The sequence below is a fragment of the Somniosus microcephalus genome, chromosome 23 (assembly GCF_052327205.1).
Source record: "Somniosus microcephalus isolate GS21.2 chromosome 23, FLI_Smic_1.0, whole genome shotgun sequence".
Lineage (NCBI taxonomy): Eukaryota > Metazoa > Chordata > Chondrichthyes > Squaliformes > Somniosidae > Somniosus > Somniosus microcephalus.
In genome coordinates, this window is record NC_141009.1 from 34,548,310 (window position 1) to 34,566,966 (window position 18,657).

General features: G+C 42.4%; 1 protein-coding gene and 1 long non-coding RNA gene across 3 annotated transcripts in view; one reads left to right on the forward strand and one right to left on the reverse strand.

Annotated features, from left to right (window-relative positions):
• The first annotated feature begins 1,431 nt into the window (after nucleotides 1–1,431).
• Nucleotides 1,432–8,517, forward strand: LOC147101805 (uncharacterized). Of its 2 annotated transcripts, none has more exons than XR_015073369.1 (4): nucleotides 1,432–1,471; nucleotides 1,827–1,966; nucleotides 3,607–3,708; nucleotides 7,216–8,517. It is a non-coding gene; the product is annotated as an uncharacterized LOC147101805 (long non-coding RNA). The 2 variants fall into 2 exon arrangements; XR_015073370.1 differs by having other exon boundaries at nucleotides 1,471–1,562.
• An 8,739-nt stretch (nucleotides 8,518–17,256) lies between these two features.
• The window catches only part of LOC147101806 (transmembrane protein 268-like), a 42,528-nt gene continuing 41,127 nt past the window's right edge, over nucleotides 17,257–18,657 (reverse strand). Inside the window, exon 11 of the mRNA XM_085965763.1 lies at nucleotides 17,257–18,225. Coding sequence (XP_085821889.1) covers nucleotides 18,061–18,225 — 165 coding nt within the window. The 3' untranslated portion in view covers nucleotides 17,257–18,060. The remainder of the gene's footprint in view (nucleotides 18,226–18,657) is intronic.

Sequence of the window (18,657 nt, forward strand, 5' to 3'; positions counted from 1 at the left end):
CTGCATTGCTGCATAACACACCATGTGGTGTATTTATATATTGGCTCAGAGGTGCTATCTTCCAGCAACTCTTTGGGCTGAATTTTCCCGAACTTGTCGGGAAGAAGGCGGGACTTCAACTTTCGGGTTTTTGACCCGCCCACTTCGACGTCCGGCCAATCTGCTCGATTTTCCCTTGATTGACCTTGTTGAGCCCGCCCAGCGGGCTCAGCAGGCCAATTAAGGGCCACCCGGCAACAGGTGATGTCACAGACTGCCATTTCATCTGTCAAGATTTCTTGACAGATGAAATATCAGTGTCTCACAGCTGTTTGAAGCTGTGAAACACTGACAGTCTGATTTCTAAGATGAGTCCTTCTGCGCAGACTCATTTAGAAATCTCAGCAGCACTAAAAGCTGAAGGCTGTCACTTTTCACAGATCGCAGCCATTCAGCTTTGAGTGCTGGCTGAGTGATGGGCTCCCGACACCTACAGGAAGAAAGGCTGTGAAGGTAAGTAAAGGTAAGTAAAAGTTCTTTACACACTTCAGACACACCAAACACACTTACCTTTGCACTCATGCACCCATCACTCACCTGAGCGCCGACATCGGGACCCCTCCAACTCCTTCAACCCGACGGCCCGCCTGCTCTACCTGCCGTGGTTTGGAGCCATCGGGAATCCCACACGAAACCCCTGAAAATAGGGATTAGGCTAAAAACTGCCTGTTAACTACCTGTTAACAGGCAGTTAATTGGCACTAATCCCTTCCCGCCTGGTTTCGGCGGGTCCCAGTGCGGAACGGGTGCCCGCCGCCCCTGAAACTTGCGTGGGGCGGGGTTTTGGGCGGGATGGTGTCAGGACACCCAAAGTCGGGATTTTCCCCCCCACACGCCTGAAAACCCGCCCGACGGCTGGGAGAAAATCGGGGCCTTTGGCTCCAAACTCTGCTTCATGTCCATACCATGTTTTCTCATTTACTGCCCTCCTGGGTCAGGTCAGGTCAGCTACCGGAGTTCAACATGGGAATCTTCCTGATCTGCACACCTGAACTACTGGCTACCTTAAACAACTGTCAGTATCTTTTAAGTGGGTGTGAGCACCCTAATTCAGCAGTAATGCGCTATGTATGGTAGCTTTTTTCAGTATAGATTAACAATAATAGCTAGTTATAAAACAGAATTTTCACTTATTGTTTATCAAAATAGCACACACTTGCATATAGAGTTCACAGAAAAGCAGTGAGGAAAGCATTTGAAGCTGCACAAGGGCCATTTTGCTCACAAATAGTGACCGGATAAACCTGACAGGTGAAGAATGGGCAACTGAATAATTAGATGAACTGAAATTCTGCCGTGTTTCAATTGGCTGGCACCCTTTTGTTCACGAGTTACATGGTTGCTCGGGTAACGAAGGGTGGAGTTACTGCCTATCAATAAAAACCGAGGAGCATAAAAGTCCAGAGGTGACTCTAGGCAGGTGTGCACAAGGGTAAGTTTCAGCTGCATTGAAGATAATGGTTACAGTTAACAGCAGGTATCATATTCTTGTCGTGTATTGTGGCTTGATAGAAGTTCAACAGGTATTTGTTAGGTTGAACGCTACTGTTCTTTAAACATCTGATATGGGTACTTGGGCAAAATTATTGAAATTGTAGACTCCACAACTGACAGTGAAATTGTTCTGGTATTAGGTGTTGCTGATAAGGTTTTCTTTTTGTTCGATAAACCCTCACAACTTGCATCCTGTAACGTTTACTTGTAGCTATCAGTGAGGGCTGACTAACTGTCCTTTAGGCTTCTCCCACAGTAACACAAAGTCTACAGCTAAGTTCTCTTTCCCACAGGTTGCATCCAAGGTCCAGACACAGTAAGATTGTGTGAGCGTTGTCAAGAACACAGTACCAGGTAACTTGCAGGTAGAAACGGCACCCACTAACTGTGAGTGGAAGAAGAAGGAGCAACATGGTCTGAGTTATCATTAATGGTAAGGTGCTAGAATTGTACCTATAACTTTTATTTCATTTAACTGAGGCAGACGGAAAATGAGTGCTTTTTATTCACTGAGTGCGATCGTTTCAGGCTGCCCCAGATAAGTGCTGAGTCATACAAGGAAAGTCTGTTTAAGAAGTGGATGTTTTTATTTAAATTTATTATAAGTCTTTATTCGAATATGTAAGATATATTTCTAACTTTATGGTGTCATAAAAGTAACCTGCAATATTGATAAACAGGATTTATATGAATTAAAACAAGCCTTTAGTAGCATACTAGATATACAGTGGTTTTGTGTTTTCGTTTCCAATTCCCTGCAGTATGCAATGCCACAATGTGGGTTGACACTGGCAATTGTCCATACTGTCCTTCAGAATCTCAGTGAAGGAAAATTGGAGAGTAAGTCAACCTATGCGATTCGCACAGCCAGTTAAGGAATGTCCTGGGAGCGAGTTACCTGTCTGGCCTCTGCTGATGTGTGGTGTATGATCATAGAATCATAGAAAAATTACGACACAGAAGGAGGCCATATGGCCCACCGTGTCTGTGCCGATGTCAGTGGACCAAAAAAGCAGAGGAAAAAAAAGGGCGTGAAATTCGGTTATGCCCCGTTTGGGGACGGTAACTGAATTAGCGCCAGAGATTTAGTGCCCGGCGCGGAAGTACTGCCCCAGCTGCTAAATTCGGCTTACCGCCCCAGAGAGGAAAATGAGCGTTATCTTGGGCGCTCCACTTTCTCTCGGGACGGTATCGAGGGCGCAAAGCCGGGTAACGCCGGAGTGCTACATGGCCGCTCTGCGTAGCACTGATGCATTTCAGCGCCCCTCCCCTTCCGTTAAAGGGGAGGGACTCTGCAAGCTCCTCAGGCCCTCCAATGGCCCACACTAGGCATGGAGGTCGGCCAAAAGATGAAAATGGCGGCGTGGGTCGCAGCCGTACCTCACCTTTAAATAATGCCCTGCCAGCGGAGTGCGGCCCAGTTCACGACCCGCGAGGCTGGCGCTGACGTCGCCCACGGTAGCCTCGCAGGGCGCAGCTGAATTTCTGCTGCGGGGCGGCAAGGGGCTACGGCGGGGCGCTAAGGGGTTGCGTCATCGCCTGGGCTGCTTCTGGCAGGGGTATGGCATTATCGGGGAGTGCCTCAGCAACACCCTGCCGATAAGTGATCCCTGGAGGCGCTAACGGCAGGCGCAAAGGAGCCAAATTTCACGGCCGATGTGTCCAGAAAAATAATAACAGTACAGTAACAAAAAATAACCGTTCAAAGTTATTGGATTTTGCATCCAGTAAAGAACAACAGTTTAAATAGTTGCAATTATTATCATTTCAATTGGGGCACAAAATCACTTTTTATTCCCTTATAGCTGTTGCTTATTTGCCCTTTTCCCCTCAGTCCCCTTACTTTCCACAGGGTGACGTTGTGAATTTTATTTTCCTTTCTGCCCCTGTTAAAACTGGTTTTATCACTGAACACTTTGCTGACGAAAGTAAAATCCTGCTATGGGAACTGATGTATTGAACAAGTCAGTACAGGCGCCCAGAAGGTGTTAAAAAAAAATTGCACGGTATTAATTCTCCTAAAATAATTCACTGTTCTACTGCTTTCATTTGTCATTTTTCTCTCCCTCGAAGCCGGCAGGTATGTGGCACGGAAGATCTCTGCCCTTTGTGGGGGAGAGAGGGAAGATCAAGTGGCAACTGTGCCAGCTCCTGCTTCAGTCTGTCAGGCAAAGTGTATGTATACAGATAAGATATCATATTACACTTTATATACTGTAACGCATCGCTGAACATCTACATTTCTAGTTTAATTTCAGGTAGTCTCCTTAACTTGTGCCTTCAACAACAACTTGTATTTATATAGCACCTTTAACGTAGTAAAATGTCCCAAGGCGCTGCACAGGAGTATTTTAAGACAAAAAATTTGACACCGATCCACATAAGGATAAATTAGGGCAGGTGACCAAAAGCTTGGTCAAAGAGGTAGGCTTTAAGGAGCGTCTTAAAGGAGGAAAGAGAGGTAGAGAGGCGGAGAGGTTTAGGCAGGGAATGCCAGAGCTTAGGGCCTAGGCAACAGAAGGCACCAAAGGTTGATCGATTATAATCAGGGATGCTCGAGGGCAGAATTAGAGGAGCGCAGATATCTCGGGGGGTTGTGGGGCTGAAGGAGATTACAGAGATAGGGAGGGGCGAGGCCAAGGAGTAATTTGAAAACAAGGATGAGAATTTTGAAATCGAGGTGTAGCTTAACCGGGAGCCAATGTAGGTCAGCGAGCACAGGGGAGATGGGCGAACGGGACTTGGTGCGAGTTAGGACACGGGCAGCCGAGTTTTGGATGACTTCAAGTTTACGTAGGGTGGAATGTGGGAGGCCAGCCAGGAGTGCGTTGGAATAGTCAAGTCTAGAGGTAACAGAGGCATGGATGAGGGTTTCAGCAGCGGATGAGCTGAGGCAAGGGCAGAGACAGGCGATGTTACGGAGGTGGAAGTAGGCGGTCTTAGTTATGCTGCGGATTTGTGGTCGGAAGCTCATTCCATTGTTTATTGTAAACAGCCAAGTTACGGAGATTCCAGTGTTCTTGGAATCATCTCAAGAAACTGCCATGGAACATTTGAACAATAAATCAGATGACTATTTAACTGCTTGAGCAATACTGCTGTCAGCATGACTTTGCAGTGTTCTCTTCTTTAGAACAAGAAGTACTGCTTCAGAATGACTTTGCAGTGTTCTGTTACCTAATAACAAGATAGCCTGTTTGGCAGGTTGAATTCTATTACTTAATAGATTAGAAGCTTCTGCCAGTAACATGCCTATTCTGGTCCAAAGCAGAATATTCGGCAGTTGATTCATTTCTGTGAGAGGAAGGTGGAAATTATGCCTCAAAGCATCCTGATATGGAACATTAATACAACAGGTGATATTTGCAGGATGTGGGACTTCATCTTGATTGGCAGGATTTCACCTTGCCTCTTACAATGCTCAATTAGTGATATAAAGCAGTGTTCGATTAAGGAAGAAGGTAGAGAGTAAATCTAGCCAACTTGCTTGAAAGTAAACTCCAATTGCACCCGATGCCTTTAATCTCGGAGTGAAGGCTGACTGTGAAATTAACAGATTGGGGTGTTGGTGTTCACTGGAATTCATTAGTCATCAGAGATACTACTCTGATATTGGACGTAAAAGATCCCATGGCACTATTTCGAAGAAGAGCAGGGGAGTCCTCCCCGGTGTCCTGGCCAATATTTATTCCTCAAATCAACATCACAAAAACAGATTATCTGGTCATTATCACATTGCTGTTTGTGGGAGCTTGCTGTGTGCAAATTGGCTGCTGCGTTTTCCACCTTACAACAGTGACTCCACTTCAAAAAGTACTTCATTGGCTGTAAAGTACTTTGAGACGTCCGGTGGTCGTGAAAGGCGCTATATAAATGCAAATCTTTCTTTCTTTCTATTGACCTCCCGAAACTTTATTGGAGCTAACGTCACCATTAAAATCACTGAACTTTCAGTACTTGATGTCCAAACTAGCTGAACAATTTATTAAATCCTTAATTTGCAGTAATTCTAATTTTTTTAAAAATCTATTACTCTGATCTCTCCCTAACATTACCAACACCATTTTGGAAATTAAGGGGTATATTTTGCTCTGGAGGCAGAAATTTACAAACAATCTGCAAATCTCCCTCACCAAGAGCTGTTAATCACTAATGGGCCTCAGGATTTATAGCTTTGTGACCTTTATGAAACAGGCCAAATTAAACATAACTCCAAGTAGCAACAGAATAATTAATTGTGCATTACAAAGTATAACATTCCCATCATTATAAAACACGTGATCATTTGATTTACTGTGGAAAGCACCAGGTTAGATCTGCTAGTGCATGTAAGTAAACACTTTGACCTCGATATTAACACCCCACTTCCCCCACATAATGGGTGGGAGAGGGTCGGGGAAGGGTTAAAAATTTAAAATCAAGGCATGATTCCCCAGGTAGCAAGGTGTGTCCCATTTTGGAGAGGCGGGGCACTTCATTGTCATATTTACATCAGGCTCCCACAGTGCAATTGGGGGCTGATTTAAATTTAACAGCTGCTGGCCGTCTTTCCCAGGGTACGGGAAACCCGGCAGCAAAATGGAGACGAGAGCAGCCAGCTCCAGCAGGTCAGTGCTTTTTAGAGCACTCCTTGTGGGCCAGAAGCAGGAGTACTGCCCCCCCCCCCCGCCCCCCCACCCTGGCTCAAGCAAACCTTCCACCTCCCTTCTCCCTCCTACCGATCACAGCCTCTCCTCGCTGCCACGAACAGTGACACTGCCATGCCCCCCAACCCCACCCCACCCCACCACGAAGTCCCGATCTCCACCTCGCCATTGTCAGGCTCTTTCACCAGCACCATCCCGCCCCCCACCAATCCAAGCCCCGATCTATCCCTCTCGATTGCCAGAGACCGGCCCCAAGGGTCTCTGGCTGGGGCCTCCTGCCACTGCCTCCAGCCTGTCAATTTGGTCTAATGCATCCACTAATTTATTGTGAGCATCTTGTTTAAAATAAAAGAGATTAAACACTTCACTTTCTGGTTACTCTTTCCACCCCATTCTTACTTTTTCTTCATTCTTTTCTCCAATTTTTATTATTTAATTATTTTTCTGTTTAACCTATCTAAGCTGTTTTCACCAAAACAATCATTATTGAAGTTGTGAATTCAAACAGGCATATTTCCCACAATGTCTGGTCAAATCACGACTTTAAGTGAACCATTCCTATAAAACAAGTTCAATATATTAGATAACAGAAGTGATTGATATTGAATTCATATCTCCTACCAGGATCTGTCAGTTTAGCCCTTACTCTCTTATACCGTAAAGCTTAAGACAAGACCAGTGTTAGTATTGTGGGAGTTATTTCCAAAGAAACATATCCTTTTTGAAATAATTCTGAAAAATGTAGATAATTTTAATACTTCAGTAGAAATGATAATGCAGCTTGGAGATTTTAGTGTTTAAATTGCCAGCTTATCCTTTCAGCTTTTTCAGGTCCAGAAAACTTCTCGGGCCTCCCCACAGAACAGTAAGCTTTGCAGGTTCTCAGAACTACTCCTGCCAAAAGGAAGAAAAGCTAAAGTTCTTAAAGCTCCTAAAATGTATTGAAGAATCCAGTAGTGAATGAACGATACTGTGACAATTATTTGTTTGCAACATGAACTGCTTCGCCCTTACATTGGTTTTCACTTCTGTTTAGATCTGAATGTAGATCATGAAAAAGTGCCACTTCCAAACAAGTCAGTCCACCAGGAGATGCCACCTCATGGGTCTTCAAATGCACAATGTGGCCCCTGAGGGTAAAGAACAGCTCAATGTAAAGGGCCTCATCTTCAGCTTCTTCCTCAGTGCATTTTGGGAACTTGGCTGCTTTTCCAACAGTAAACCATAAGAGAATCTGTTGTTCTGGTACAGTGATTGATGAGGACATGTTCACAACCTCTCACTGCAGAAATGAATGTGTCTGAAAATACTTTGCCTGTATCTCTAAAACAGCAGAATCTAGAAATCTTCACATAAGATATTATTAAGCTTCTGTTACCACAACAATGAATGCAAGTATAATGCCCTGAATTACACGCCTTTATATATATTAGACCTTATCACTGGTAATATACAACAAAAATATTTTAAGTGAAACAGTTCTGACAAAGGGTCCCCGACTCGAAACATTGACTCTGTTTCTCTCTCCTCAATGCTGCCTGACCTGCTGAAATATACATACAGGAAACTCGCGATTTACCGGCAAAATTCAGGAGTAGGTTCAGGTAAGTTTTACTTCATATTAGTGGCCGTTCCTGGAACTGTGGCTGTATAATTGGGTTCCTGCACTTGTTGCTAAGCAACAGGGGTGCTTGGTCTGTGGCCGGGCTTCTTGCACCTGTTGCTAAGCAACAGGGAAGCCTGGATTTGTTGCTGTGTACGGAGCTCTTGTACCTTTTAACTATACCTCTCTGTAATCCGGACGTTTTGATAAACCAGCACCACGGCGGTCCCGTCGGTGCCAGATAAAAAAGAGTTTCCTGTACCTTGTATTAAATAGATTTGGAAAAACAGTTCTATTCATCTCAATATGGTGGTGATAATAATGTCCTACCAACTCTTCCAATCCTGATCTTATGGTTCTGAACTGTATGTAATAGATTGACAGCAGCTGGTGGAATTGAACCTGTCCCACTCACAATGTGGTTCACCACAGCATAATACTGAAAGTTTGCCTGCTGAATCCTGCCAAATATTGAAATCCACTCTCTCAATGTAGGCCATTTCAATGCAAACATGTCCTGTTGGTTTTTTTCTGTCTATCTTAAATATTTGACATCTCAATCTGTAACCAATGTTAAAAGCACTCATAATCATAACAACTGTAACTTACAAAAGAAAATGTATTTTAAACTCTTGCACTTTTAACTGTCTTTATATTTTGGTGATACTCTGTCAATGAAATTTCCCTCCTGTCATATTTTCCTCATAAAATTCATATCTAATGTAGGAACAATGATTTGTTGTCTTATTTTCTTCCTGATGAAATTCTGGCATGGCCGTACAAAAACAGGCTGGAAACTCAAATTAGCTCATTTACACGACGAAATAAGTTTGCATTGTGTCAGCCGTGGCTCAGTGGGTGGCACACTCGCCTCTGAGTCAGAAGGTTGTGGGTTCCAAGTCCCACTCCAGGGACTTGAGCACATAAATCTAGGCTGACACTCCAGTGCAGTGCTGAGGGAGTGCTGCACTGTTGGAGGTGCCGTCTTTCGGATGAGATGTTAAACCGAGGCCCTGTCTGCTCTCTCTGGGTGGACGTAAAAGATCCCATGGCACTATTTCGAAGAAGAGCAGGGGAGTTATTCCCGGTGTCCTGGCCAATATTTATCCCTCAATAAACAAATTACCTGATCATTAGCACATTGCTGTTTGTGGGAGCTTGCTGTGTGCAAATTGGCAGCTGCGTTTCCCACATTACAACAGTGACAGTACTTCATTGGCAGTAAAGTGCTTTGAGGTGGTCGTGAAAGGCGCTACATAAATGTAAGTCCTTATTGTATTTGCTTTCATGTGGCTTTTTTTACAATTCATTTCTATTTTACGTTTTGTACTTCTAGGGCAATAGGGCATCTGTCAGTAAACTGCAAGGCAGTAATTTAATCAAGCAGTTCGAAAGATGTCATTAACCAGCATTCAAGCAATATATGATGATCATCTGAACTTCTTGATTAGATTCGAGCCTCGTATTCACCTCCCGTTCCTGCTATTAATCACGTGTAACATTTCACTCTAGTTTTGCACCTCTCATTGTCAGCTTAGACTAATGTGCAACATACTTCATTATCTTAATGCAAAGCAATGTTCATGCATGAGAACTGTGTTAAACCCTTTCAAATTCATAAAGTAAAATTCAAATCCACTGCAAATTATAGAATGATAGCAAATTGCTAAAATGCATCCCCTTGGGAAGCTGGACCAGGGATATGCAGCCCACATCCTTTAATTAATGAGATCCTCCTTGCTAGCCTACATAGGTTCATTTTAAAACTGCAGCACTTTTTACAAAATCTTCCAAACATTTTGCTTTGCTCTGCTTCTGAATATTTTAAGGCCATGCCAAATAGAATGCAAAATTCTTAAAAGTTCAAAAATAAAACTCCGCTCATTCTCTTCACACCTGTCTACCTTTCCCACATTACAACAGTGACTCCACTTTAAAAGAACTTAATTGGCTGTAAAGCGCTTTGAGACGTCCGGTGTTGGTGAAAGGCGCTATATAAATGCAAGTCTTTTCTTTCTTAGTTCACTTGAGGTAAATCACCCCGTTATATTCTCCAAACATACATGTGGAGAACCTGCCTTTACCCATGAAGATGGTTCCTTTAATTAAATTTCACTCTAATTACAAAAAGAAATAATATAATTGAAGAACGCTTGGTGACCTGGTGTGCAAAAATACTGTCTTTCCATCTCTGGAGCCATGAAAATCTACCGTACACAAAACAATCGTCCTCGCTTGACGGCTGTTAAGAGCTGAAGTGATTGGCTTTTTCAATCCTCAAACCAGTTGCTTGTTGACATGCATCTTCAGCACCAAACTGATTTTACTTTTGACCCAATTGGCACTAACTTAACAATCTCAGGAGAGACAAAGGATGTGGGAAATGCAATACTAGTCCACTTGATGGTGCGCTTTCAAAGATTAATTTTCAATATTCTGTAATGTGACATGGGAACCGTTGCATAAACCTTACCAAAGTAGAAAAATATTACTTTTCCCAAATTATTATACATTAAAATGCTTTAAAAAAATCAAGAGAAATGCTGTTTTATAATATTCAGTATCAGAAATGTTTTTTGTCTGGTGTAATGTGGCTGGTTAGAGGTTGACACTGCGAGTTCAATAGTTCCTCCAACAGCTAAGTTAAACTGTGCCATATAATAATGTAAAATAGATTGAAATCAGATTGTGAGTTGTTAGTGTACAAATACGCAAGAAGCTTGGGTGAAATTCATTTGCCTGCTATTTTATTGGGCCAGAGACCAGAGGGTGTCAGACACCCATGGACCGGGGAGGAGTCAACACTGAGGGGAGGACGAAAGGGGAGAATATTGATGAGGAAAAAAAAATCCATGAATCATGGAATATTCCCCCACAACACAAAGGAATGCCGATGCAGAAAAGACAATTGATTACATTTGTTTATATACGGGTCATTGAACAGGGGGGTTGAACTGAGGGGCGTATATCTTTATTCATTTATATTTCAGCACTCATGCAGTATCTCAACACTCCCTGTGAGGAGACTTTGATCTGATTAGTCTGAGCTGGATTGAAACTCAGGCCTCAAAGGGCGGTGCTCTAATCCACTGCACCACCCAATGCCAAAAGGGCACACTAGCCAAGTACTTCTCTTAGCCCAAGTACCCATTGCATTGCTGTTACAGTGTTTCTATCCCTTGACTTTAAAATGTTTCAGTGCTTTAAAATTGTCTGTAGCTTTGATTTAAATTCCAAGAAGGTACAATACATTTTAAAGGCCACACAACCTCTCAGAACATAGAGCAGAAACCTTGATTTAACTCTGCATTTACAACATCTAAGGTAGGTTGGGAAACTAGATTGAAAGATAAGCAATCGCAAACATTTAAAGAAATACTTCATAATTTACAACAAATATACATTCCCTTAAGGAATAAAAACCCTATGGGAAAAATGGTCCAACCATGGCTAACAAGAGGAGTTAAAGATAGTATTAGATTAAAGGAAGAGGCTTATAATGTTGCCAAAAAGAGTAGTAAGCCTTGTGGTGATTATTCTTGTTTTATAAGAAGCATTGTAATTGGTTGCCTGTTTTCCTGCCTTGAGATATATGCTGTAAACTTATTGGTTAGTTGATGTCATGTGACCGGTGGTGGCCATCTTAAATTCAGTTCTCCACAGTTTGGTGTTTAATATGTACTGCTGGTTTTTTAAGGTTAATAAAGCCTAGCTTTTGAAAGGCAACCTACTCTTCATTTCAATTTATTAAACTGTTGCTATAATGGAACGATATCTTCGACCGGAACGATTTAATGCTGACCCTAATTCTGCAGGAGTGGATGATCAATGGAAACATTGGTATCGTACATTTAAAAACTTTTTGGGTGTGTTGGATCAGCAATCTCTAAAGTTGGATATACTAATCAACTACATTGCTCCGGATGTGTACAAGTATATTTTGGACTGTGAAACTTATGAATTGGCTATTGCTACGTTGGAAAAAAAATTTGTTAAGCCCAAAAATGAGGTATTTGCACGTCATCTTTTATCTGCCCATAGGCAGCAGGCGGGAGAATCCTTGGATGCTTATTTACAGGCACTCCGGTGCCTTGGTGCTAATTGTAATTATAAGGCTGTGTCTGCAGAAGAACATAAGGAAGAGTCGGTACGGGATGCATTTATTAATGGATTACTGTCTAGATCAATTCATCAGCGGTTATTAGAAAATAAGACTTTGGATCTTAAGAGTGCTTTTGAGCAAGCCTCTACATTGGATTTGGCTCAGAGAAGTTCGGATTCTTATGCTCTTTTTGATCGGCCTGCGACTGTGGTTTCGGCAGTTCCGGATGAAAAGGAATTATGTGGACTTAATAGGAGTGGTTTACCAGATTCCGAAAGTTTCTACTTCGGCAGCTGTTGCCTCTAGGATTCAGAAGTGTTATTTTTGCGGGAACGCCCGGCACCCTCGTCTGAAGTGCCCTGCCCGGGAGGCTGTGTGTAGTAAATGCAGCAAGGGAGGTCATTACGCACGTGTTTGCAAATCGGTTGCCTCCTCTGCGACCATTCAGCCTTTAGATAGGGTGTTTATTGCATCAGTTTCTGCCGCCATGGCCTAAACAAAGCTATAGTTATGGCCCAAGTTAATGGGTTAGAAGTGAAGGCCCTTATAGATACGGGCAGTACTGAGAGCTTTATAAGTCTTCAGTTTGTGAGGGAGAAGCGTTTGAAAATTTCGCCTGTTTCCTATCAGGTGTGTATGGCTCAGATGACTCTCACCTCACAAGTAGCTGGTTGTTGCCTTGTGAAATTAATTCTCCTAGGTAATACGTATACTGATATACGCCTATCTGTTCTGCCTAATCTCTGTGCGGATATTTTGATTGGTCATGATGTGCTTCAATTACATGAGTCTCTCAGTCTTTCTTTCGGAGGAACTAAGCCACCTTTGTCTATTTGTGGATTAACTTCTTTATCCATTTCTCCATTATCACTTTTTTCCAATTTGATGCCGGACTGTAAGCCAATTGCTACCAAGTCAAGAAGGTATAGCAGTCAGGATAAAGAATTTATTAATTCTGAAGTTCAACGTCTTTTATCGGAAGGAATCATTGAACCTAGTTTTTCGCCCTGGCGGGCACAGGTAGTTGTCACCACTAATGAGAGACATAAGAAGCGTACCCCCTGCCTAAGATTGATGAGCTTATCAATAAAGTATCTCAATATAAGGTTTTTAGCACTATTGACCTGAAGAGTGCTTATCATCAGATTCCTATCGCTAAGAGGGACCAACCATATACGGCCTTTGAAGCTGGCGGAAAGCTGTACCAGTTTTGCCGAGTACCATTCGGTGTTACTAACGGTGTCGCCTGTTTTCAACGGGCAATGGATGCTTTTATAAGTGATAACTCTCTCTCTGACACCTTTTCATATTTAGATGACATCACGGTGTGTGGCAAATCAAGGGTGGAGCATGATTTTAATTTAGAAAGATTCCTTCAAGCTGCGGAAAAAGTTGGCTTAACTTTCAATAAAGAGAAGTGTATCTTTTCGGCCACCGAGGTAAATTTACTGGGGTATATTATCTCGGGAAACAAGATTAAACCAGATCCAGAACGGCTGTGACCACTGATTGATTTACCTTGCCCTACTAATTCTAAGGCTTTGCAACGAGTTGTTGGACTGTTTTCTTATTATTCTAATTGGATTGCAAACTTCTCGCAGAAGATCCGGCCCCTTATTCAGGTTACAACATATCCTCTATCATGGGAGGCCAGGATGTGTTTTGATAATCTTAAAAAGGATATCCTTGGAGCAGTTGTGCATTCTATTGATGAGCAGGTTCCCTTTGTGATTGAGACGGACGCTTCCGATTTTGCAATTGGGGCTACCCTGAACCAAAATGGAAGACCTGTGGCCTTTTTCTCACGTACTCTGAACAATAGTGAGAAGAGACATTCATCAATAGAGAAAGAGGCGTACGCAATAGTAGAAGCACTGCGTAAATGGAGACATTATTTATCTGACCAAAAATCTGTGTCCTTCATGCTTGATGTCAAACATTTTGGAAAGATTAAGAATGATAAAATAATGAGGTGGAGGATTGAGTTGGCATGCTACCATTTCGATATAGTTTATCATCCGGGGAAGGATAATGTTGCCGCTGATGCGCTGTCGAGGGCTTATTGTTCTGTGATTCACGGAGATACGCTTATTAATCTTCATAATGCTTTGTGCCATCCTGGTGTTACGAGGATGATACACTTCGTACGCAGTAAGAATTTGCCCTTTTCAGTTGAAGACGTCAAGCGGATGACTTCGTCATGCTCTGTCTGCGCCCGGTGTAAACCGAATTTCTTTAAGCCTCAACGAGCTCATCTTATAAAGGCTACTTCTCCCTTTGAACGTCTGAGCGTTGATTTTAAGGGGCCTCTTCCTTCAACGACTCAGAATCGATATATATTTACTGTTGTGGATGAGTTTTCAAGGTTCCCTTTTGCTTTTCCTTGTGCAGACGTATCAGCTGCTACAGTTATTAAATGTCTGACTCAACTTTTTGTCATCTTTGGGATGCCTGCGTATATCCATTCAGATCAGGGAAGTTCTTTTATGTCTTCCCAGTTGAAGGAATACCTCCAGAGTCGGGGAATTTCTACTAGCAGAACTACCCCGTATAATCCCCAGGGTAATGGACAGTGCGAACGATACAATGGGGTGATCTGGAAGGCAGTTATGTTGACTTTGACATCCCGGAACCTTAAGAATACACAGTGGGAAATGGTATTGCCTGATGCCCTGCATTCCATTAGATCATTGCTTTCAACGGCTACGAATGTGACTCCCCGTGAAAGGCTCTTCAACTATCCGCGGAGATCCACTACGGGATATTCGGTACCTTCATGGCTTACTATGTAGGGACCTGTGCTGCTCCGACGCCATGTTAGACTGTCAAAGTATGATCCTTTAGTGGAGGAGGTGGAGCTATTGGAGGCAAATTCCCAATATGCTCACATTCGATTCCAAGATGGGAAAGAAAGTACGGTTTCAGTTAAAGACTTAGCTCCTTGTGGTGGCCAGCCCTCTTCTGAGGACATTAACAATAGCCATAATTCAGATAATGTTGATGTCGTCACAGATACTATGAATATTTCCAATCCTATTGCAGACACTTACAATTCTCTTAGTCTGCCTCCGATGGATGTTCATGACCCTCCCAGTTTACCTTCTAATGGGACTTCCAATCCGGATACCGTTGATAATCGGGATATTGATAGCCTCCCTGCAGAAGATATTTCTGTGACTCCTGGTGTGGGAGGGCAAGGAACTCCACCAAGGCTAAGAAGGTCGACACGAACAAGATATCCGGTCGACCGATTAAAAATGGACTTTTAAAATAATTTAATAATAAAATTTTAAAATTGTTGAAGGTATTATACATGTATTGTTTTAGTCATAAATAATTAATTATAAACTGTAAAGGCTACCTAGGTTGAAGTATATTTTAAAAGGAGGGGTGAATGTGGTGATTATTCTTGTTTTATAAGAAGCATTGTAATTGGTTGCCTGTTTTCCTGCCTTGAGATATATGCTGTAAACTTATTGGTTAGTTGATGTCATGTGACCGGTGGTGGCCATCTTAAATTCAGTTCTCCACAGTTTGGTGGAGACTGGGTGTTTAATATGTACTGCTGGTTTTTTAAGGTTAATAAAGCCTAGCTTTTGAAAGGCAACCTACTCTTCATTTCCAGCCTGAGGATTGGGAGGATTTTAGAATTCAGCAAAGGAGGACCAAGAAACTGATAAAAAGAGAAAAAATAGAATATAAGAGTAAACTAGCGAGAGACATAAAAACAGATTGTAAAAGTTTCTATAGGTATGTAAAAAGGAAGAGATTAGTGAAAGTAAACGTTGGTCCCTTACAAGCAAAGACAGAGAAATTTTTCAAGGGTTAAGTTACGAGGAGAGATTACACAAATTAGGGTTGTATTCCCTAGAATTAAGAAGGCTAAGGGGTGATCTGATCAAAATTTTCAAAGTAATAATGGGAACAGATAGGGTAGAAAGAGAGAAACTATTTCCACTGGTTGCGGATTCTAGGACGACAAAGCATAGTCTAAACATTAGAGCCAGACTTTTCAGGAGTGAAATTAAGAAACACTTCTACACACAAAGGCTGGTAGAAGTTTGGATCTCTCTTCCACAAACGGCAATTGTTAATTTTAAATCGGAGATTGATAGCTTTCTGTTAACCAAAGGTATTAAGGGATATGGGGCAAAAGCGGGTACAGGTATATGGAGTTAGGTCACAGAACAGCCATGATCTCATCGAATGGCAGAGCAGGGTCGAGGGGATGAATGGCCTCCTCCTATGTTCCTAAATTATAATGGGAATAAGGAAATGGCAAAGACATTAAACAAATACTTTGTATCTGTCTTCACGGAAGAAGACACAAAAAACATTCCGGAAATAGTGGGGAACCAAGGGTCTAGTGAGAATGAGGAACTTAAAGAAATTAGTATTAGTAAAGAAATAGTACTGGAGAAATTAATGGGGCTAAAAGCCGACAAATCCCCTGTACCTGATGGCCTACATCCTGGTGTTTTAAAAGAGGTGGCTACAGAGATAGGGAATGCATTGGTTTCGATCTTCCAGAATTCCTTAGATTCTGGAATGGTTCCCGCAGATTGGAAGATAGCAAATGTAACCCCTCTATTCAAGGAAGGAGGGAGAGAGAAAACAGGGAACTACAGACCAGTTAGCCTGACATCAGTAGCAGGGAAAATGCTAGAATCTATTATTAGGAACGTAGTAACAGAACACTTAGAAAATCATAATATGATTGGGCAGAGTCAACATGGATTTATGAAAGGGAACTCATGTTTGACAAATCTAATCGAGTTTTTTGAGGTTGTAACTAGCAGGGTAGATAAGGGGAATCAGTGGATGTAGTGTATCTGGATTTTCAGAAAGCATTCGATAAGGTGCCACACAAGAGGCTATTACACAAAATTAGAGCTCATGGGAGTGGGGGTAATACATTAGCATGGATTGAGGATTGGTTAATGAACAGAAAACAGACAGTGGGAATAAACGGGTCATTTTCGGGTTGGCAGGCTGTAACTAGTGGGGTACCGCAAGGATCAGTGCTTGGGCCTCAGCTATTCACAATCTATATCAATGACTTAGATGAGGGGACCGAGTGTAATGTATCCAAGTTTGCTGACGATACAAAGCTAGGTGGGAAAGTAAGTTGTGAGGAGGATGCAAAGAGGCTGCAAAGGGATATATATAGGCTAAGTGAGTGGGCTAGAACATGGCAGATGCAATAAAATGTGGAGAAATGTGAAGTTATCCACTTTGGTAGGAAAAATAGAAAAGCAGAATATTTTTTAAATGATGAGAGATTGGGAAATGTTGGTATTCAGAGGGACCTGGGTGTCCTTGTACACGAATCACTGAAAGTTAACATGCAGGTACTGTAAGCAATTAGGAAAGCAAATGGTATGTTAGTCTTTATTACAAATACAGGTAATTGGAGTATAAGAGTAAAGAAGTCTTACTGCAATTATATAGGGCCTTGGTGAGACCACACCTGGAGTATTGTGTACAGTTTTGGTCTCCTTAATGAAGGAAGGATATACTTGCCATAGAGGGAGTGCAACAAAGGTTCACCAGACTGATACCTGGGATGGGGGGATTGTCCTATGAGGAGAGATTGAGGAGGCTAGGCCTATATTCTCTAGAGTTTAGAAGAATGAGAGGTGATCTCATTGAAATGTATATAATTCTTATAGGGCTTGGCAGGGTACATGCTGGGAGGATGTTTCCCCTGGCTGAGGAGTCTAGAATCAGGGGTCACAGTCACAAAATAAAGGGCCGGCCATTTAGGACTGAGACGAGGAGAAGTTTCTTCACTCAAAGAGTTGTGAATCTTTGGAATTCTCTACCCCAGAGGGCTGTGGATGCTCAGTCATTGAGTATATTCAAGACAGAGATCGATAGATTTTTGGATATTAAGGGAATCAAGGGATATGTGGATAGTGCAGGAAAGTGGAGTTGAGGCAGAAGATCAGCCATGACCTCACTGAATGGTGCAGCAGGCTCCAAGGGCCGAATGGCCTACTCCTGCTCCTATTTCTTATGTTCTTATGTTAACTATATGTGCATTCGGTATAAATGATACAATAGCTAATCACACTGACAATTTCATGTGGTAACTTAGATCCTTAAAATGCTGATTTATATTTATGCACAATGCATTCTAGTATTCCGTTTTTTTTTAGTGGTTTGGCCTCTTCTTAGGTATTCTTGAGGTTCAATATACTGCTCTGTATAAACTGGCAAAGACATGGAGCAGGGATCTGAGCCGCATGGTGAACTACAGATGATGGAGGCAGCTGACCAGTCACTAAAAGCCTGACGTAAACTCCACTGTAGGTGATCAGCAGCTGATGTGCCATTTCCTGCAAGGCAAGGTAAAAATAAAATGAGTTAACAGTGAGACCACGTGACCCCCGTGCCTTGGAAACCTGACCCTTGAAGCCCAGTTAACTCAGTCCTATTTGTGCTTATATTTCTTGTTCACTGGATTGAATTGTGCATGTTTGGAAGGGGCTCTCCATAGGACTACAGGAAACTCTTTATTATCTGGCACCAACGGGACCGGCGTGGTGCCGGTTTATCAAAAAGTCCGGATTACAGAGAGGTATAGTTTAAAAGGTACGAGAGCTCCGTACACAGCAACAAATCCAGGCTTCCCTGTTGCTTAGCAACATGTGCAGGAACTTCGTCCACAGACCAAGCGTCCCTGTTGCTTAGCAACAAGTGCACGAACCCCAGTTACACAGCCACAGATCCAGGAACTGCCACTAATATGAAGTATAACTTACCTGAAC